This window comes from Symsagittifera roscoffensis, chromosome 4 (assembly GCF_963678635.1).
Source record: "Symsagittifera roscoffensis chromosome 4, txSymRosc1.1, whole genome shotgun sequence".
NCBI classification, from domain to species: Eukaryota; Metazoa; Xenacoelomorpha; order Acoela; family Convolutidae; genus Symsagittifera; species Symsagittifera roscoffensis.
The window spans coordinates 42,538,179-42,559,659 of NC_087065.1; the positions used below are offsets into that span (position 1 = coordinate 42,538,179).

Here is a 21,481-nt window from a genome sequence, read left to right on the forward strand (position 1 = left end):
TATCCAATGTTTATTTTGATCATAAAATTTTGTAAAATGAGTTGTATTTTTATTCAGATTTCTAACCATTTCACAAAGTATTGTTTTAGAATTATTTTTTCGCAAAAAACTCATTCGTGAAACTAGGAAAACTAACCCGCTTCAACGTTTTTTATTCCGTCCATTCAACTGTGTCACAGCTTAAAATTTCGACATTCTACTTAAGAATGTTAAAATGAGAGAGGGTTTCTTAATTCTTTTGTTTTTCATTCCAATTTTGTTTTTTTTCCTCATGTTTTACGAATGAATTTGACTCTTTGGGTAATTCTCAGCAAATTTCAGTTGCCTCAGCAATTTTATATAGTTGCCTCAGAGGAAACTGTCAAATTATAAACCCTCACAACTCCAAAAAACCCTCAAAAAAAGTAAGTAAAATTTATAGTTTAAGATCGTCAATTTTTTTAACTGAATGAATTATTTTTATTTCAATTTAAGGTCAATGAAACCAGTCCTTCTAGTTCTCTTAGCAAGAAATAATATGAGAAGATATGAAGATATCAATTTTGATTGGAGGTGTGCACCGGAAAATTTTTTATTTCAAACTTAAAAAATCATTTTTTTGCATTAGTTTCTGAAAACCCTGACTTCCCCTAAATATTGGTTAAAAGTCTATTGTGATTCAAAAAAAACAAAACCTGAGTGTAGTATTGAAAATACTACACAGACAAAAGACCATTGTCCTAATTGTTTATTTAACGACCCAATTCTAAATTGGAACGTGCCATTTAAATTAAAGCCTCTTTTCACTAAATCAGATACTGACTGATTTACTCTTATTAGGACTATAAAATCTTGTTTTGAAAATCCACTACTTTTTAAATACTTGTCCAAGTTTTCTAATTTTTTCATGCTCACTATTTTAAAAGAACGCCGATTATTAACACGTCCCTTTTAACTTTAACTTGAAACAAAATGGATAAATATTTAGCAGTCTTGCTGGCTGCACTGAAATTCTCCTTGCTTTGATTAAGCAGAGGTGCACCTGCAATATGATGCATCAGAGAGAGTAATATGAATTTTTATTCAGACAAAACTGAAGGCTGCGGTTTTAATCAAAGAGGATTAATATTTTAAAGATATTTGATTTGAAAAAATCACATAAAAACTAGTTGAAAATTCCCTTATAAGAGAGGGAGAATAAAGGAGCAGGTGAAACCTGAATAATTAAAGATTGAATCAGCCCCCGGTTTATGCTTACGAGCAAAAAAACTGGCCTGAAATCTTCAGTGTTTGATTTTGCTCAGTAAGCAGCAAGTCAGATCTCTTCAGTCAGATCTTTTCAAAATAAATAATTTTTCTTTTCTGCCTTTACAATAAAATTAAACTAGCCTTTTTCCACAAATAAAATAGAGAATAAATTGTCATTTCAAGTTCGATAAAATTATAAATCGAGATATTCAAGATACCCACACCTGAGGAAGTCTGGACTACAAGTACCCAAAGGACTACGGCAAGACGGTACTGACGACCAAACCAGAAGTGCCGAAGTGGACACAATCAAGGGCGACCCAAGAAATACTAATCAGCCATCGACCTTAGTAAGAAGATAAAATATTGATAAACAAAATAATATTAACTCAACCTCCCCTCATATGTATATTTCTTTAAGCTGTACTTCTTGATAAAAATATAACTATTGCACCAAAATCGTCCCGCGTAATTTCAATTTCTCCAGCAGTCGTAGTTTTCAAACTAGGAACATCGTTTAGAATTGATAAGTCCTTAGAACAAAAAGGCATTAATGCAACAAGCACTTATTGTAGGAATGAAATTAAGTCAATGCCTATCGTACTAAAAAACTCCAGAGAATCAAAATTAGATATATACAAAGGCGTAATAGGCCAAACGTTTGAAAACATAGAAATAATAAAAACCCATTTCTTCCTGCTTTAAAATAATTATAAGTGTGAAGTTTTCATTAAAGCTTTTATAACGCTTTAAGTTTGTGAAATTTACCTAACGTTTTGTATACTGAGCAGTAAATCTAATTTGATCTTACTAAAAAATAAGATTAGAGTATTATCCTACAATTATACTACAATGAATAGCGGTTCTGTATGACACCCAAAAATGATATGCCAAAATGCATGAACACGGATTTAATTCTTAACCGAGATCGAAAACAGTCAAGTACGCTAACAATTTTGGACCATCCTCTTTATCAAATAAAAATAGAGGGATCGGAACCCAATGGCTCAGACAAAGAAAGTTTTTTGACTTCAATATAATTTCAACAAAAATTGCAAAACGCCAGGAGTTTAAAAAATTACAGTTTTACGAGTCTATAATAATTTCCTTTTCAGGCGGTTTTTTTAACTGAAAATTCAGTATAACACTTAAGGGAATGTCAAATTACCCTACGTACAATAACGAGAATTGATAGAGTGAAACTTTTGATGAAAGACCTAGCCAATCTAAAATTGTAACAAACTCATTCTGCGAAGTTAATTTGCAAAATCGGATTCCTCTTAGGGCCCAAGTAGGGACCGATGACATTAATTATTATCTTTGTAGTTTTCAAGTTACAAAATGCAAACTAGAAGAAATTCATCAAAAAGGGAAATATCACCTCCTTTCTTCTCAACACATTGAGTAAAATTTTTATAAATATTCTTTATCATGAAATGGGCAAACAACGTTTTTCGACCCGACCCGCTGCAGATTTATGCCAGCATTTGTTGGTGGCTTCATGTAGCCTTTTTAAAATTATGGTAGCATATTCTTTCAACAACGCAAATGCTTGTTGGTGGCTGTATGCAGCACTTGAGACTCTTATGATTCGTTTTTCAAAATTTTGGCCACATTACTAATTCGGTAGTTTAGAATCCACAACACGCAGGCTTTTAAACCCTTAAATAAAACAAATTTCCGTAGCAACACTTTGATAATTGAACGGCATCATTATTATGATTATTTACAAGAAATTTTACATCCCTAAAATCAGATGAACATTTCTTTACTAAAACTGTGAACATGGATTGGTGCAGGAGATTAAAACCGAAAAGAAACTAATACACTTATCTTTTTGAATAGTATACAATTTGCAATTTGTCTTTTTAATTTTCCTTTTCTTCGATATTTCATTTTGATTTGATTCTAATTCAAATCTTTTCTATTTCTTATCAAAAAATGAAACAAAAATTGCTGGTTATGACAACCAGGTGAACATACATTTAAGATTAGGGGTTAATTAATGCCCAAATTTCCATTTTTGCTTTAACTACATAATCTTAATATCTGAGCTTAACTCACTGTCGTATGATGCTTTGTTCCTGTGGTTAATAAAAACCATGATCGTCTTACTTCATTTGTTTTCCGTGGTGGGGTTGTGTGAAACCACTAGATTACATTTTCCACCTTTTATATATATATAGAATTTTACACTTTGTCCTTCATTGTTCAAACATTTGATAATTAGCCTGAGTATCCGAATGTAATTCGGGATTTTGAATATTTGCTTATTTTATATTGATTTTTAACAAATTGGAAAATGAACCAATTTTGAACTGGAACTGCCGAAATGCTGACCCAGCACCAGAGGAGTTTTAAAGAAAATTGCCTCCCAGAAAGAAACAACGTAAACCTGTAGCAGTACAATCTTTGTCAATGGACGACGGGTTAAATAAGAACCCTCGGAATTTTCCCAGTTTGACTCAAAGATTGGAACTGCAGTAGAGCAGAGAAGCCAAACTGGCTACGGAAAGCCCAAAATTTATAACGAGTTTGAAGTATTCAATAAAGCAAAGTTATAACAGATGGAAACTGCCATCGTTTATTGAAGTCGTCAACTCAACGACAATGGAAAAAGCGATGATGCCTGTCGAATTCATAACCCAACAATAAAAGGTGATAAAGGGCGAAACCAACTTCTGGAAATTAAAGAAGAGAGAGGAGCAAGGCTACATCCTGAAGGCAGGGGAACGCAAGTCACCATACCGTTTGAGGGAATAACTGCCTTCTATAAGGGAACTATGAGGGAACTATATAAAACCCAAACAGGAAAAAGACGATATTCACGAGCTTACGGACGGGATGAGCAGACTGCGAATCAAGAACAAAATCAAAAAAAACGAAAATCGTCAAGTTGCAACAAAAACTCGAGGCTTCACAGAGGAAGATAGCGATCCTCAGATCCTACAATGTGGAGCTAGAAGCCGGAAGGAAGCTCTAGACGAAATTTAGAGCTATTGAGAACAAAAACGTTGTATAAATTTGAGTTCATTAACCTAACCTATCTACATAACTTTTTCATTTGATGTTCTTTTTAGATGTTATAACAATAGTATTTAATCATTAAAGTGTTTAAATTTTCACCATGGTAACTGTAAGAATCGAACAGCTTAATTTTCTTTAAAAAGGGGTGAGTTGTAGTGTTGAAAACACTACACAGACAAAACATCATTGTCTTAATTGTTTATTTAACGACCCAATTCTAAATTGGAGCGTGCCATTTAAATTAAAGCCTCTTTTCACTAAATCAGATATTGACTGATTTACTCTTATTAGGACTATAAAATCTTGTTTTGAAAATCCACTACTTTTTAAATACTTGTCCAATTTTTCTCATTTTTTCATGCTCACTATTTTAAAAGGGCGGCGATTATTAACACGTCCCTTTTAACTTTAACTTGAAACAAAATGGATAAATATTTAGCAGTCTTGCTGGCTGCACTGAAATTCTCCTTGCTTTGATTAAGCAGAGATGCCCCTGCAATATGATGCATCAGAGAAATTAATATGAATTTTTAATCAGACAAAACTGAAGGCTGCGGTTTTAATCAAAGAGAATTAAAAACTTATCTCTACTTTGATCTCTACGACTAGCTGATTTATGGAAAACCAATCAATTGGTGATGCGTAATTATCAACACTGAATTTGCAAAGTTGACGCGTTTTCCCAGGGTTGAAAAAATTTACGGTATTTTTCCTGTATTAGGGGCGTAGAAAAACTGGTTTTAGGATCGGATTAAATATCCAATGTTTATTTTGATCATAAAATTTTGTAAAATGAGTTGTATTTTTATTCAGATTTCTAACCATTTCACAAAGTATTGTTTTAGAATTATTTTTTCGCAAAAACTCATTCGTGAAACTAGGAAAACTAACCCGCTTCAACGTTTTTTATTCCGTCCATTCAACTGTGTCACAGCTTAAAAATTCGACATTCTACTTAAGAATGTTAAAATGAGAGAGGGTTTCTTAATTCTTTTGTTTTTCATTCCAATTTTGTTTTTTTTCCTGATGTTTTACGAATGAATTTGACTCTTTGGGTAATTCTCAGTAAATTTCAGTTGCCTCAGCAATTTTATATAGTTGCCTCAGAGGAAACTGTCAATTTATAAACCCTCACAACTCCAAAAAAACCTCAAAAAAAGTAAGTAAAATTTATAGTTTAAGATCGTCAATTTTTTAACTGAATGAATTATTTTTATTTCAATTTAAGGTCAATGAAACCAGTCCTTCTAGTTCTCTTAGCAAGAAATAATATGAGAAGATATGAAGATATCAATTTTGATTGGAGGTGTGCACCGGAAAATTTTTTATTTCAAACTTAAAAAATCATTTTTTTGCATTAGTTTCTGAAAACCCTGACTTCCCCTAAATATTGGTTAAAAGTCTATTGTGATTCAAAAAAACAAAACCTGAGTGTAGTATTGAAAATACTACACAGACAAAAGACCATTGTCCTAATTGTTTATTTAACGACCCAATTCTAAATTGGAACGTGCCATTTAAATTAAAGCCTCTTTTCACTAAATCAGATATTGACTGATTTACTCTTATTAGGACTATAAAATCTTGTTTTGAAAATGCACTATTTTTTAAATACTTGTCCATTTTATTTCATTTTACCATGCTCACTATTTTAAAAGGGCGGCGATTATTAACACGTCCCTTTTAACTTTAACTTGAAACAAAATGGATAAATATTTAGCAGTCTTGCTGGCTGCACTGAAATTCTCCTTGCTTTGATTAAGCAGAGGTGCACCTGCAATATGATGCACCAGAGAGATTAATATGAATTTTTATTCAGACAAAACTGAAGGCTGCGGTTTTAATCAAAGAGGTTTAATATTTTAAAGATATTTGATTTGAAAAAATCACATAAAAACTAGTTGAAAATTCCCTTATAAGAGAGGGAGAATAAAGGAGCAGGTGAAACCTGAATAATTAAAGATTGAATCAGCCCCCGGTTTATGCTTACGAGCAAAAAAACTGGCCTGAAATCTTCAGTGTTTGATTTTGCTCAGTAAGCAGCAAGTCAGATCTCTTCAGTCAGATCTTTTCAAAATAAATAATTTTTCTTTTCTGCCTTTACAATAAAATTAAACTAGCCTTTTTCCACAAATAAAATAGAGAATAAATTGTCATTTCAAGTTCGATAAAATTATAAATCGAGATATTCAAGATACCCACACCTGAGGAAGTCTGGACTACAAGTACCCAAAGGACTACGGCAAGACGGTACTGACGACCAAACCAGAAGTGCCGAAGTGGACACAATCAAGGGCGACCCAAGAAATACTAATCAGCCATCGACCTTAGTAAGAAGATAAAATATTGATAAACAAAATAATATTAACTCAACCTCCCCTCATAGGTATATTTCTTTAAGCTGTTCGATTCGTTTATATAATCTAATAACCCTGTGCTTTTTATTTAACCAGCTAATTAATTCATAACTTTTCTAACTATTGTTTTTACTCTAACTTTTGTCAAGACAACATGAAAATCTAAGGTGAGACTTATAACTTAGGATAAAATTAAAAAGCATTCAACCAGCAATGAGCGCTTAGTAAATGTGGAAAAACCAATTGAATCGTTTTTAAATGTATCTTAAGCTTAGACTACGAACCCCATCTTAGTTACAAAACGGTATTTTTTTTTATTTGTTTGAGCTTAAGAAATCAGTATTTTTCAGTTCGAGGTTTAAAACCTCCAAACAAAACGGCTATTCAAAATTCTACATTTGTTTGAAAAAAAATCATTTCGAGCAGTTTTCGAAATTCACAACAAAGTTTTTTGGCGCTAATTTTTCGGTTTCTTCTTTTTGGCGCTAACAAACCGTAAATCGTTCAAAATTGAAATAAGGCATTCTCTTTGGTTTATTTAACACTTCGTTTTTTGCAAAATATATCACTCTTATGTGTAGAGAGCTTTTCGGGTTATGTGTTTCAAAAAACCTCAAAATTTTTTTTGAAAATTTTTCTTTTTTTCAATTTTTCATTGATACAATCATTTCAATTGATAGAAAATACATTGCAGTGAGAACAACCAGGGTTTCGCCCTGATACGAGCAGTCTTGTATGCATTTAATTTGGAAATTTCAGAAATGCCGATATAGTATTGCAATTTAATTGCTACAAAACGCTTGTTTATCTGGCCGCTAATTTCTTCTTGTTTTGGATTTTACATTCGCACTTTTTGCACACTTAAAGCATCTTATAAAATATGAAAGTACAAAAAAACATCAGCATTATGAAGTAATCTCCTCAAAATACTTTCACGCATTTAAAACTCCTGGTATAATTCACTAGTTGGCTCTTTTTCCTCCCCCCCCCCCCCACCTGCAAATTTTTACATGTAAATTTGTTGACTACATTGTCCGATTGCTATGAAAATTTACATACAGACTAATAAGGTCACGACAAACATAAAACATATTTGGTCTTCATACTCAACCTCGTAAAACCTCTCGTTACACTAATATATTGAAGGTCGTGTGAGGTGGGGGGCGGGGGGAAGGAAAAAGAGCCCACTGGTTTTATCTCCTGTTTCGAGATTTAATTTTAAAAAAATTCCTTTTCGGGCTCACGCATTCTAAGAATTATCATTTTTGTAAAACAAAAGAAAAAGCATTCAAGATGGTATCTATCGGAAAAGAAAGCTCCTCTACTCTACTTGATGGTGTTTGAGCTTCTTTCATTGCCAAAAATTTATTTGATCATTTATTTTCAATCAAATAAAAACAAAGAACGGCATCTGTTTTAATATAGCTTTTAAAATAATACCATCTTACCATCTTCAGCAGCAATATTGGAATTCTTTTTTATTGGAAATTTGACCTTCCCTGTAATCACACTTAATACTTTCTAAAATGCCACTTTTTGTTTCGGCGAGTGATGGAAATTTTACCAAAAATTTAGCGGGATCGGAAACAGGTAACTTTCTGTGTTGTTTCTTTTTAAGCATTTTGAAAAAGCGCCAGGCCATAAAATGCATGTATCAACAAAGGAATCGCATATCACTTTTTTCGTAACTCTTTTTCAACAATACTCAATCTGATAGGCGAATTTTATTGTGAACGTGCTGAAAACGAAAGTGCACGATATGAATTTTAACTTTTGATTTGAGAAAGCTCTAAGCATTACTCGTTGAGTTTTTGAAAACAGAACAAAAAAAACAATTCTTATCTCTAACTCAATGTGATCTCAAACACTTAATATTTTCAAAATTACCATTGAATTATGTCATCATTGGATTATGTTGAAAATGATTCCGAGTTTTTCAATCCGGAACAGGAGGCCGACAGCGCTCTTCAAGCGACACTCAACAAAGCTTACCACATGTCTTCTAATTTCTACAAACGATTCCGAGACAAACTAGACATTCAGCAGTTGTTCAGCTGCCAACACCACTCGTGGCTGCTCAACCAATCAGAACTGAAGACGAACTTCAACGCACCACTCGGATTGGCAAGCGAAACTAAACTAACTGATAGTTATAATGAGGTGATTTTAATTTGATATTAGCTTACATTTATATGTCGAAATGGTCACTTTGTTCTGAGCTAATAAATAGAATAGACTGCGACTTGTATCGGTTATGAGTTGGTGTGAGCAGCTCATAATGTTTTCATGACTCTTCCCTCCTTTACCTCCGAATTTTTACAATTGAAAGGTTTGTTTCTTCTGTCCGACTGTTATGAAACTTGACACGCGGACTAATGAGGCTATAACAAACACATTTGGTCTTCATACTTAACCTGGAAAACATCTCGCTGAACCAGGTGGGGGGGGGGGGGGTTATTTCTGACAAATTCGATTCTGTGATAAAACATATTGCTTCATAGAACGGTGAGTGTTTGAGAAGTGTTCGTGGTTGTGAACTACAACTGGTCCGATTTTTAGTTAAAAGATCGAGGGCTCAAAAACAAGTCATAATCACAGCTCGTTTGCGAGTTGGGTTCTTCCCCCCCCCCCCACCTCCAGTTTTCTACAAGCAAAATTACTGTTCCCACCGATTAACAAGAAAATTGCCATGCGGACTGATCGGGCCATGACAAACTTATTTGGTTATTTGGTCTTCATAATTAACCTTGTAAAACCACTCATTTCATCATAAAATTGATGCTCATACAAGGTGGGGGGGGGGGGGGGGCTGGAAGGAAAAAGAGCCGCGGGTTGCTTTGATTGAGCCTTTTTTTCCTTCCCGGAAAAGTTAGGGAAGTAACTGGGGTTTAGATAGCTCGTATGTCAGTCCTTTCCCTCGCGAACACAATAACAAGTAAAATAATTTTTGCGTACTATTTCATTCACTTAGCTGGAAAAAGTAAATGTGGAATATGTTGGTTGTGCCCTTGTGCACTTGACATTTCGAACATTATGTCATATTTTAGTTCCTTCTTCTCGTGCCCCAAAAAGAAGACTACCCTCATTTGGACTTCCGAGAGGTGCACCAGATAGTACGTGAACTGACAATCGGGATGTTTGTGTTCAACCAGACCCCAAACATCTCCCTTCTCTCAAACTTCGACAAGAGCACGTCAGTCTCAATATCCTCGCCCTACGTTGACACTCTAATCGGCCAAGCTCTGGCTGCTGTGGATTATGAACTGAAAACAATCTGGCATGGGTCCCATTTTGACAACAAAGAAAGTCGTCAGAAGTTTAATGACAGGTGGAGAACGCTGGTCCATTTGACAGCTGCTGGAGTTCCCAGGGAAAAGCTGGATTTCCAGAAGATTTTCACGACTCCTAGTGAATCTACAGGTACATTAAACAAAACCAATTTTCCCTCATTGCAAATTTTGTTTAAAGTCCTATTTTCCTAGATTCTTTATCGTAGTTTTAGTTCATTTCAGGGGTGAATATTTTTTTATCAGGTACGAAAGGGGGGATGTTCTTAACATTTACTCTAATTTCGATGTTTTTGTCGAAACTCTTAAAAATTTAATTTAAAAAATTGTTGCTGATTTGCGAGCTGACTTACTACCCGTTTGGAGGGAAGCTGAAGTGTTCCCGCACTCAGTAAAAAGAGAAAATAATAGATTATTATAGATTTTTATAATCAGTCTCCATAAATTTCAAAAAGAATTGATTAAAATTGACTAAAAATGGATTATAATTTTTAATGTTTTTCGAAACAATAAAAATCGTTATAATCGATTATAATCGATTATTTTATGCAAGTTTTTTATTCTCAAATTTTATTGAATTATAATAGTAAAATTGACCAAAACAGGGTCTTTTAAATGCCTTGGGAGAGCTTGGAATCAATGGAACCTATACAGGGGCGGATCCAGGATTTTTTGAGGGGGGGGGGGGCGGATTTTCAAAAATTTTTCGAAAATTTTGACGCCTTTTTTTTTTTTTTAGGTCGACCAAATTGATTTTTTGAGCTCTTCTAAAGCACTAAAAGGCCCCTGTTTTTGCCAAATTTTCTGCGCCGCAGGCAAATTTTTGAAAAAACAGGTCAAAAAAGCCGTTTTTAGGCACTTTTTGAAAAATTTTGGCAAAAAAAATTGCGTTTTTTTGGCGCGCGCTCCCCCTCAAAGTTAGTATATATTGGCGCCAAAGGCGCCATTAGAAAAATTTTAAGGTCGGTCGGCAAAAAATGGATTTCTTAAAAAGTACCAAAGGGGGGACCCTTTGGGTCGGCAGGGGGTCGAAACCCTGAGGGGAGAGGGGCGTCCGCCCCCCCCGACCCCCCCTAAATCCACCCCTGAACCTATATAAGGTTTAGGAGACCCCCCCTCTCTCTCCGAAAATCCTAGATCCGTCTCTGATTTACTGATTCTCATTTTTTGTTGATTTTTACTGTGTTTTCATGCAGAATAGCTAAATTATAAATTGAACTGATTTTTCTTGTGAAATAATAACTTGATAGAAAAAGGGCTTATAGTAGATTATAAAAAGATTATAATAGTTTATAAGACGGATTATAAGAGATTTTCGGAATTGATTATAATTTATTAAAATCTCAGCAAAAAATGTTATCATTATAATCGATTATAAATCGTGTAAATACCTAAAATTGGCGCTGATAAATAATTATAATTTTGCTAAAAGTACGAGTATAATTATAATATAATCGATTATTTTCTCTTTTTACTGAGTGCGAGTTAGTTTGACCGCCTCGAATTCATTGATTGATTCAGATAAATGGATTACAATCGCCCACACTGGAGTTCCATGGATAAAAATCTAACACATTTAAGTTTCTTTGTCAGTGTCAAAAACAATTGATATTTTGTTAAAGCGAGTATACTCAGTTTGCTAATAAAACAATTATATTTTAACTATAATAGATTAATTTTCACTTTTATAGAGAATTACCATGAAATTCAATTATAATCGACTTTTTTGCACTTCATTCAGATGCGGGTGAGTATGCACAAATCAACGAGCACAAAATCTTTTGCACGTTGTTAACTAAAGATGAATGAATACCTGCTTTTTTCAATTTCAACTTTTTTCTGCGCGACTTTAATTATTTTTTCTCATTTTCTGTTACTCTATGTTTCCTTTCAACTATTTTCTTAATATAAATTGGGGGGTACCCAACATTTGGCGGATCAAAAATTTTCTCGAGAGGGGGACGGGCTGCCAACCCTAAAATGTTTCTAAAAGCGTCTTCGGTGCCAATATATACTAATTTTGAAGGGGAGCGCGCGTCGAAAAAACGCATTTGACCTGTTTTGTCATAGCGTTCTAGGAGTGCTAAAAAAATCAGCCCCCCCCCCCCACGCTTGAGAAATCCTAGATCCGCCCGTGATAATATTGAAAACATTTTATACCACAAAAATCCATTATAATTGACTTTTTTTCACTTGCCTTAGATGCGCGTCATCATATTCAAAATTTTTTAACAATGAAATGTTTAACAGACTCGGATACTCTCTTGACGCTTGATTAAAAACCTATAAGAACAAAACTTACTCTGTGATTGTTCAGGAAACGGAATAAAAGACAAGTCATCTGTTCCCGTCTACGAGCACCTGTACGACAATCCTCCTGTCTGCACCGACGATGACATGAAGCTGTTCATGGAACACGAGGAAAGCTATCTCATGTACGGAAAAATGCGCGTCTCTAAAGTAGAAACCTTCAAAAACCTGATTTTGACCACTCCTGTTTTTGACGTGAACACAATTGTCGAAGACCCTGACATGTCATTTGAGGTGTATAATCAAATTCAAAGTCGATTACGTCATCAAGCGGAAGTTTCCCAGATTGCGCTCGCGAAACGACTTGAAATTCGGCGACATTTGATGTACCTGGATTTAGTTGCAAGTCTGATACCTCTTTTCACAGCTCTGAAGAAAATTGGAAAAATTATCGACTTAAACCGGCTTTTGTCGATAACAAACTTCGGAAGTTCTGATGAAATGAGAACTGACAAAGAGTTTCCACCTCATATTTTGGGTAAAAATTTTAAATGCAAGCACTTCAATTTCAAAGACGACTATTTTGGGCTGAATGGTCGTATGGGGTTTGACCCTGAAACGAAACCTGTTGAAAACTCCGAAGATAAATTGAGTTCAAGTTACGAAGATTTGATGAAAAAAGCAAAAAAGAACTTGGACGAACTTTTGGAGAACACGAACATATACGCTGACTCGTATCCGGTACCTGTTCACACTGTGAATGAACAATACGTGAACTTAATTCTGCTCGAAGCTGAGCCATTCAGTACTGCAAACGGAACTGTGAAACCCATTTGGGTGCAGATCATGTTAGAAGAAAAGGCAAAAATTGAAGAAAAGAACGCAAATGTCAAAGATGATGAAGTGAAAGAGTTTTTCAAGCGGAAATACGGCTTCCAAAAAGCGATGAAATTGATGATTCCTTTCAACGGAGTTCGTGTAGCCGCTGAGTTAGGCTTAATGACCGCTTTTCAACTATTCATCGAAAAAGGCAGCTCAATAATGCTTGTTAAAGAAGATGAAAAAGGGCTGTCGCTGTTACACCTAGCAGCTATCAAAAACCAAGTCAGTATATTGACTTACATTCTAGGAAAAGGAGTAGACATTGACGTTAGAAGATATCAGCATTTTCAGAAACAAAATGGCCCAACGGCTATGCATTTTGCATGTAAACACGGCAGCAATGAAATTGTCGACTGCCTGCTCGCAGCCAAAGCAAAAGTGAACATCCGCGATTCTAACGGTTGGTATGCCATACACTGTGCTTCTTATTACGACCATCCGACAATTCTTGAAAAGTTTCTAGCTCGTGATGCTTCCCAAATTGATATGGTGACCCAGAATAAAAGCAAAGAAACGCCTTTGCAGCTAGCTGCATCATCGGGGGCTTTGAAAACAACCAAAATTTTGCTCAAAAATGGCGCCTCTTATACAAAAACAACAACAAAAGGTGATAACGTCATTCATTTGGCGGCTCTTAACGGACATAACAACATAGTTAAATTTTACATTGAAGAAAACTATGAAGATTTGCCTGTTTGGACTATTTTGGTTGAAATGATAAACGATTCCGATACAGACAAAATTGCTGCATCTCTGAAAGTACTTGAGTTTTTATCAACAGCCGAGGATCATTATTGGAAACGAATGCTAGAAGCTAAAGCTATTCCAGCATTAGTAAACCAAATGCACTCGCAAAACGTAGACTTGATTGCTCTATCTTGCTCAATTGTAAACAATATTTCCAGGCACCATGACACCCGAGTTGCGCTGAGCGAAGCGAACTCGATCTCCATTCTGATAAAGCTTCTCGGATCTCAGGAGCCCGATATCCAATCACGTTCGGCAATCATTCAAACAGACTTAGCCGATCTTTCAAAAGAAGTCAGTGACGAAATGCGAGAAAAAGGCGTAATTGAAAAAATGTTTGAAGTCTTGGACGAAGGAACGGTTGAAGATGTTCTGATAAACGTAATGATGATGACGGTTCCTCTCTGTAAAGAAAACCCAGATAACCAGTCTGCTTTTATGGACAATCGGATTGACATGATCCATTTGGATCTCCTCGCAACTGATTCTGAAGATGTCAGATCTGCTGCCGCAAACTCAGTCGCCGCGACTGTTCTGAACCACCGCGACAACCAATGCGCTTTAGTGTACGCAGGAGTATTGCCGCCGTTAATGGACCTAATGAAGGTCCGCAATCTGCAGGTCCAAATAGCAGGAGCTGGAGCTCTGGAAGCTCTGGCAACTAATAACCCAGATACACAAGCTATTATACTAGCACACGATGGATATGTGCCGTTGATAAAACTTCTTAAAGTTTGGTCCATAAAAGTGAAAGAACAAGCTGCCTTCGCTCTTTGGGCATTGGCTGGGCAAGCTTTGATGCAACAGAAAACAGTTGCAGACGCTATTGCGATTCCTCAAATCATTGACATGATTCTTCTTCCTTCGGATAAACTCAAATACGTCGGATCTCTTTGCTTAGATTCGTACAGTCGAAATGACGTTACAATTCAGAACAAACTAGTTCAACAGAGCGCCATCCCACCGTTAGTTCGACTGCTCAGAGCACCGAAGCTTACCCGAGACGTGCATTTAGCATGCATTAAAGCTATTGGCACTCTGTGCGTCGGAGTCGCAAACCGAAACAACGTAGTTACCCAAACAAAACTGGCTGACGAATCGGCTATTTCGTTGGTGTTATCATGCCTGGCGGATCACAAAAAGGACGTCATTATGCGAGTCGAATCCGCCTACACGTTGTCCAAATTAGTTTTGAACAACAGCAAAAACTTAGAAATGTTGAAGTCGTGTAAGAAGTTCAGTTATTCGGAAGTTTTGGGATTCATGAACGATCGGGATATGTCAGTAGCAAAGATTGCGGGTTTGGCCATTTCTACTTTTGCTTTTAACAACACAAAAGAACAATTTGCAATCAAAAACGCTGGCGGTGTGTCGATGAAGCATTTCCAGAAATTTTTGGATCACCCCGACCAAACATTCCAAGCTACAGGTGCGTTTCTGACTGCTGTTTTGGCTAAACTGATTGTCGACAGAGACCAAATTAGCCTAACAAGCCATTCGGTTAATCTGCTATCTGAACTGCTCAAATCAAGGAATGAACAGGCTGTGATCAAGTCTTCGGGATATATTGCGAGTCTGTGTCACACGAGAGCAGGTATCCCCCAAGTCTTCGTGACCTTGGGAGTCGTCGAACAATGCGTGAAAAACTTGCAATCAACTTCAAATCTAGAGGTCAAAAGAGCGTCTGCAAATGCTTTGGGTTATTTGACATTCAACGCATTAGCGTCAAGAGTTCTCTTCGCCACATGTAGAGCACGTCCGATGCTGTTCACGGAACTAATGGAGAATCTCGAAGCCGACGCTAAAATAGCCGAAAAGTTTGTCGAGAACTTCAACATGGAAATGTCTACAGGATGTCCAATGCACCATTTAGAGGTCATGGGAGGTCCGCCGGTCAAAACACGAAGCACGTATAGCGCATCAGGTGATTCCACTAGACCAAGTACAAGATCGTCGGCGATTACAAAGTCGCGACCTACCACTTCGGGAACACAAAGAGCCGGAACAGCTTCGGGTGCACGTGATCAGAGGTCCATGAAGTCACGAGCGATGACCTCTACTCCAACTCTTGGGAGACCAATGATGCGACCAGCTACAGCTGTTGTGAGAACAGGAAAAAGCGTTAAGATAATAGCTGATCTTTAACACTATCATCAACTTTTGATCAGAAAACTTCAAATGTAAATAATAAACTATCTGAAAAAACTGAAGATTAACTAAATTCCTATTTTAACACAGAAATTAACACATTGTGTGGAAAACTGTTTTCATATGGAATTGCAAATGGCACATTTAAAAAAAACTAATTTTGGAGTGAGCTTCTGTCCATGGACGGCCAAGACCATAGTAGCGATTAAACGAAATTGGATTGTTGGGAAAACTTTTCCAGAACAATTTTGTCACTTATTGGAAACCTGAATTAAAAGTTAAAAGTTTTGAAACAAGCTACGTCCCTATAAGTCTGTTCAGCTGAATATATATAGCAATTTATACCGAAACGTTGCAGTTTATACTCTGAAGGGTTGGCAGAGTAGGAATTAGGCAGATTTAATAGAAATCCTATAGAAAGTGAACAAATTCTTTTATAGTCTTTACATCAGTTTAGGAGACACCAATTTCTACTTGTGCAGAGATGCAAGACTGGTGTTAAAACCTACAGCAAGAAACTCAAAGAAAAGAAAAAATCATCGGAAAATTTTTGTAAAAGGAGTTTCCGAGCATTTACTGGCTTCTGATTGAAGTCTTCGAAGTTTTTTCGACAAGAAAAAGCCCTCAGCAAAAAACATAAACCGCTCCAGCCAATTTTGTATTCCTATGTAAATATGTTTGCCAAAATATATTTGATCACACTAGTTTTTTGCCAGATTCATGAAGCCAAGAAAAGCAGAAGCTGCTTTTCGCCCGAGTCGACAATTTTTTGCTTATTGATTTTTATTGCTAAACCCTGAAAACTCAGAAATAAGCTATCGTCGTTTTGGAGCTGAAACAACGAAATAAAATCAGACCTAGACTAACCGTATTGTATCAGGACCAAGCCGATATCGTATTGTATTGCTCGATTCTGTCTTTCTGGTAATAAAACAGTACAGAGCCGTGTCTGAAGTTGCTTTGCGAGTAAAAAAAAAATAACTTTGAAAACAGAGGAAAAGTTTTGAAAAATTTCTACTTTTCAAGAATTATCTGCCGAATTAATTTTTGTAAATCAATAAATTGTGTGTCTAAAGAAAGACAATCATTGTCCCATAACTAAGAAAAAAAAAACTCACAGAACCTACTATTAAGGTTTTTTTGAATTTAAGCAGCTGTTTCGAGTTTGTTGGAGTAATTCTCTGCGGCGGTCGCACGAGTGTTACTAAATGAACGTTGCTGGTTGTTTGCTTAGTAATCTAGCCTAAGTTATAGGTCAACTATAAGGTCGTCAAATTGTTTGACAAAAGCTATGGTAGAAACAATAGTTAAAAACGAGTATGAATATATAAAGTGGACTTGCAAATAATAATGATGTAAAAATTTAATTAAAACTATCTTTATTTTAAACAGGGTTGAGGTCAATGCCTAGTTTGTTTTGTTGAAAGCAACAGTTTGTTTGCCTAGAGTCCGCGTCTAGACTGCTTATTGATTTGTCCACCTATTTTTTCTCAGAGTATTAGGTCATCAGCTCTTCTAGATCCGTGTTGCTGCTTGTAATTTTCTGGAACTTATAAAAATGTTACTATTTTCTCCTAATAAATTTAAATAATTAAAAAGAAACAAAAAAGAGAAATAAATTTATTCCTAAAAGTTTGACTCGACTGAGCTGGTGGAAATCAGAGTGGGAATAAAAAATTTATGAGAATATTAGACAGGTCCAGTTGGAATACAAGAATGCTTCAAAATACCTTTGTCTAAATCTAACCTTTATAGACTCTATTTTATCGGATATCTGGTTTATCTCCCGGTCTAAAGGAAGTTTGCGGCAGTTTCACTTTTTGTGTTTCCTTCTCTATTAAAAAGCCTTTTTTCATTCAGTTTTTGATTTTTAGCTGTTCTATTTCTTTGTGTCATTGTAGCTGTTTTATAAAGACCTGGAGTTTATCGCTGTTTTGTCTGTTTTTCAAGGCAGGACATTTTAACCGGTCAGCCTGTATGACGAAACACTTTCTTTTTGATATCCGACAAAATAGTTAGTGAAAAAATGTTGGATAGTTTAAAAAGGGGTCCAATCTTAAAAAAATTGAAAAAAGTTCGAAAGAATTGACATTTGTTAAGTGGAAAAGAGTCCATTATAATCCTAAGTAAGCAATCAAAACAATATTCCTTTATATCCGTGTAATGTTTTCAATACTACAATTCGTATTTTTTTTTCATTTTTAGACATCTTCTATATTGAAAGAAGTAGTCTACAGGAAGCTTCCAAAGCAAGTTTTTGTAGTAAACCCCGTATAACCAATTTTCATTGAGCGAACATTCCTCAATGGCGTCACTCGCTCGGAACTAGATTAATTCACAAAAAGGTCAATTAGTTTTTCTCGACACAGACCATTTTGTGAAATTTTTTTAATTTCGTTTAAATCACGGCTGAAACAAGTTTTGATGATATGTCGCTCGGGCGTGAACAAAATGCGTGAAAAAACTAAAAAGACACCCGAATGCAAAACTTCCCGCCGTTTTCATCGGCTTGAACAGCAAGAACAAACGGTTCAGTTGCAAGTAGCACACGGTGCTTCGATAATAATCATAAAGATGATAATCTCAGAATTAATTATATTTTTTTTTAAATGAAAAGTTTTAAAATGTTTCAAGTTTGAAAACGGAAAAAAAAACTATTTGTCTCGCACTGAGATAACATAGACAAACTGAGACAATTTTTCTGAATTTCATTTTAGAATCCAAATCCCGAACAAATGGGCTACAAAAATATGGTGCCACACTTGATTTTTACAAGCTTTCAATAATGTACATGAAATCACCGGCAAAAAGTACACTACGTTCTCTCCTGTAACTCTCAGTGATTTAGTTGGAACAATCAACGAATTCAACAAAAGGTCCAATGCGATTGTTTGAAAACAGTTTTTTTTTCACGTCAACCAACTGGGCTTCCTAGGATCATCCGCAATAAGAAAAGTGCGTTAATTTTAGGACTGATACGGATATTTTTGGAACTGATACGGCATTGCTATTATCTCATCGCCATCAATTTTATTTTGTACCAAAGAGCTACATTTTAAATAGTTTAAAATATTCAAAAACTCAAACAAATTCAAAAACTGTTTCTTGTTCCTGTTTGCTTTTTTACTGATATATTCTGCTGTATGCGCTTGCTAACAGTTAACTGATAAAACTTTTGTTGATACGAAAATTCATTTTCTCTTACAGTATTCAAAAAAAGTATCATTTAGAATCTTTGCTTCAACAGAAAAAAACTCATAAAAGTAATTGTGCAGTCAAATGATGAACAAAAAAAGCCGCGTGTTTATTATTTTACCGTACAATACGTCAAATAAAACATTCAATACTGCTCAAACTGTTTTCAAATACAAAACGTTTTTAATTCTTTGTTCTGCACTGGTACACAAATTATGGCCGAGCATTTGACCGAGGCTCAGATTGAGGAGTTCTACGTGGCATTCGACTGGTTCGACACTGATGGGTCTGGCACTGTGGATCACGAGGAGCTGGGGTCAGTTTTGAGGTCACTGGGTCAGAATCCGACTGCAGAAGAGGTGGCTGACATGATGGCTGAAGTGGATGTTAACAGTGCGCCTTTGTTTAGCCTTTTGGGTCTGCTGAGGGTTTTTTTGGTTACCCCCCCCCCCCCCCATATGATGAAACATCAAAATGAAAAATGAAATGCTCATCGATAGCTTTCCCAAAGATTCCTGGCAAAATTCATTCCATACACCTCTTTTCCAAAGGACTTAATTGCATTCTGCAAAAAATGTTCATGTTTGTTCAGAGACGGGAATCATTGAGTTCAACGAGTTCCTCACTCTGATCACGTCCAAGATAACAGAGGACACGGACAGCGAGGAGACTGTCCGACAGGCATTCCAGCTATTCGACCAGGACGACGACGGATTCATCACTGTCTCAGAACTATAGTGAGTCACATCTCTTTCTGCAGAGCAGCTCGTGAATTTACATTTTTCTCATTAGAAACGTAAATTAAAATAACCGCCTGGCTTAACGTACAAACCCCTGAATGGGTTCGCCCTCAAATTTAGTTATATAGAAAAATTTTCTATGTTAGCCGGCCAAAAATGGATCTCGTGAAATTATATCCAGGGGAGATCTTTTGGAAAAAATGGCCACCAGAATTGTGGGTAGGGGGGGGGGGGGGTTTGATATTGAATAGTTATTAGTTTCTGAGCCGGATCAATTTTCTGCCTACGCTGAGGTTAAAAGAAAATTTGCAATTATAGTACGCCTTTTTAATCCCAATTTGTCCAATTGACACTTTTCGAGCCCCATAACTTGATCGCGGTTGAGAATAATTTCAATTTTGAGCTCGGGCAACAAAAACTTTCAGATGTTATAGAAAAAATTTGGAGTGAAGTTTGGATAAAAAAACTCCCTAGTTTCTTCAAAAATGGCAATCAGCGATTGTTTACAACAATTCTAAAGGCAGAAGCAAAAATTCGCGCATCATTTTTTCGGCAGGTGCTGTTTTTTTGAAAAAAGCTCTGACTTTCTGATGAGGTCGGCCGATTGTCATTCTCCACGCTTCGGTCTATTTGTTTCAGTCGCATGATGGCCAATTTGGGCGAACACTTGAACATGGAAGATGTTAAGCAGATGGTTCGCGATGCCGACTTTGACGGAGACGGAAAGATCAACTATGACGACTTCGTCAAAATGATGATGGGCTGGTATGTGTGATTTAGTCAGTAGCGCGCCGAGGAGGGGCGGCCTTCCCCCCCTCAATTCTGGTTGTCAATTTTTCCAAAGTGCCCAAAAATGCCCCCGAAAATTTTTGACAAAATAGGGTCCTTATAGTATTTTCGGAAATTGATCAACCTAAAAAAAAAAGTCCGCAAACTTTTAAAAAATTTTCAAAAAACCGCCACCTTCCCCTAGAAAAATTTCTGCGACTGGATTTAGTATGAACTTCTATCCTGTTTTTAAAAATAAAAATGAAGCTTTTATGAATGCATTAGTTTACTAAACGATTTGCACCGTTTTAATAATAATTTTCAATGTTATAGGATTGGAGGCTGACGAGATAGAACCAACCATTGACCAAAAACTAAGACACCATGAAAACAATTGTTAATTATAAATTGAAATTCAATCTTTTCATTTATCTTTTGGTTTTCTGCCTTAATTGACGTGCACAAGCTTTGTTTCATCTGTGGATTAGTTTTTGTCCGGAAATTTGGTTCATTTTCGCGGACACAAAAAAACGTCATACCAGCATTGTTGAAAATCTAATGATAATAATTTAAGAATCATTGCTTTTAGCAGGTTTTGTAGGTCACCTGAGCTTTGAATCGCCGTTTGAAATAACATGGGAAAACTGAGTGTTGAAAAAAAAACAGCTCTAAGTCGGATCCTAAAAAAATATTTCCTGCAAAATATCGGCGCACCTGCTGTTTGAGATTGCATTTATTTAAATATTGATAAAATTTTTCTGATCATCTTTTTCCCGAACAAAAAAGTATTCTTTCCTTGAAAAATTAATTGCGTTATCATAGCAACTTTATCATTTTAAGCCGTGACTGTACC

The 21,481-nt window shown here is 35.8% G+C and overlaps 2 protein-coding genes across 2 annotated transcripts; both read left to right on the forward strand.

Annotated features, from left to right (window-relative positions):
• The first annotated feature begins 8,328 nt into the window (after positions 1–8,328).
• On the forward strand, positions 8,329–16,061 carry LOC134844212 (ankyrin and armadillo repeat-containing protein-like). Its single transcript, XM_063860793.1, has 3 exons — positions 8,329–8,771; positions 9,659–10,031; positions 12,216–16,061. Exons 1-3 carry the CDS (start codon positions 8,508–8,510, stop codon positions 15,920–15,922), a joined length of 4,344 nt encoding a protein of 1,447 aa, XP_063716863.1. The 5' UTR covers positions 8,329–8,507; the 3' UTR covers positions 15,923–16,061.
• A 3,168-nt stretch (positions 16,062–19,229) lies between these two features.
• LOC134844393 (uncharacterized) lies at positions 19,230–21,059 on the forward strand. Its single transcript, XM_063861052.1, has 4 exons — positions 19,230–19,513; positions 19,713–19,857; positions 20,500–20,625; positions 20,962–21,059. Exons 1-4 carry the CDS (start codon positions 19,336–19,338, stop codon positions 20,972–20,974), a joined length of 462 nt encoding a protein of 153 aa, XP_063717122.1. The 5' UTR covers positions 19,230–19,335; the 3' UTR covers positions 20,975–21,059.
• The last annotated feature ends 422 nt before the right edge of the window (positions 21,060–21,481 follow it).

What these genes read in the sequence shown, in the direction of transcription:
- LOC134844212 (XM_063860793.1), top strand. Translation starts at nt 8,508, where the DNA reads ATGTCATCATTGGATTATGTTGAAAATGATTCCGAGTTTTTCAATCCG. An exon ending in TAACTGATAGTTATAATGAG is followed by an intron (nt 8,772 to 9,658) that starts GTGATTTTAATT and finishes GTCATATTTTAG; the next exon opens with TTCCTTCTTCTCGTGCCCCA. An exon ending in GACTCCTAGTGAATCTACAG is followed by an intron (nt 10,032 to 12,215) that starts GTACATTAAACA and finishes GTGATTGTTCAG; the next exon opens with GAAACGGAATAAAAGACAAG.
- LOC134844393 (XM_063861052.1), top strand. Translation starts at nt 19,336, where the DNA reads ATGGCCGAGCATTTGACCGAGGCTCAGATTGAGGAGTTCTACGTGGCA. An exon ending in GGCTGAAGTGGATGTTAACA is followed by an intron (nt 19,514 to 19,712) that starts GTGCGCCTTTGT and finishes ATGTTTGTTCAG; the next exon opens with AGACGGGAATCATTGAGTTC. An exon ending in ATCACTGTCTCAGAACTATA is followed by an intron (nt 19,858 to 20,499) that starts GTGAGTCACATC and finishes TATTTGTTTCAG; the next exon opens with TCGCATGATGGCCAATTTGG.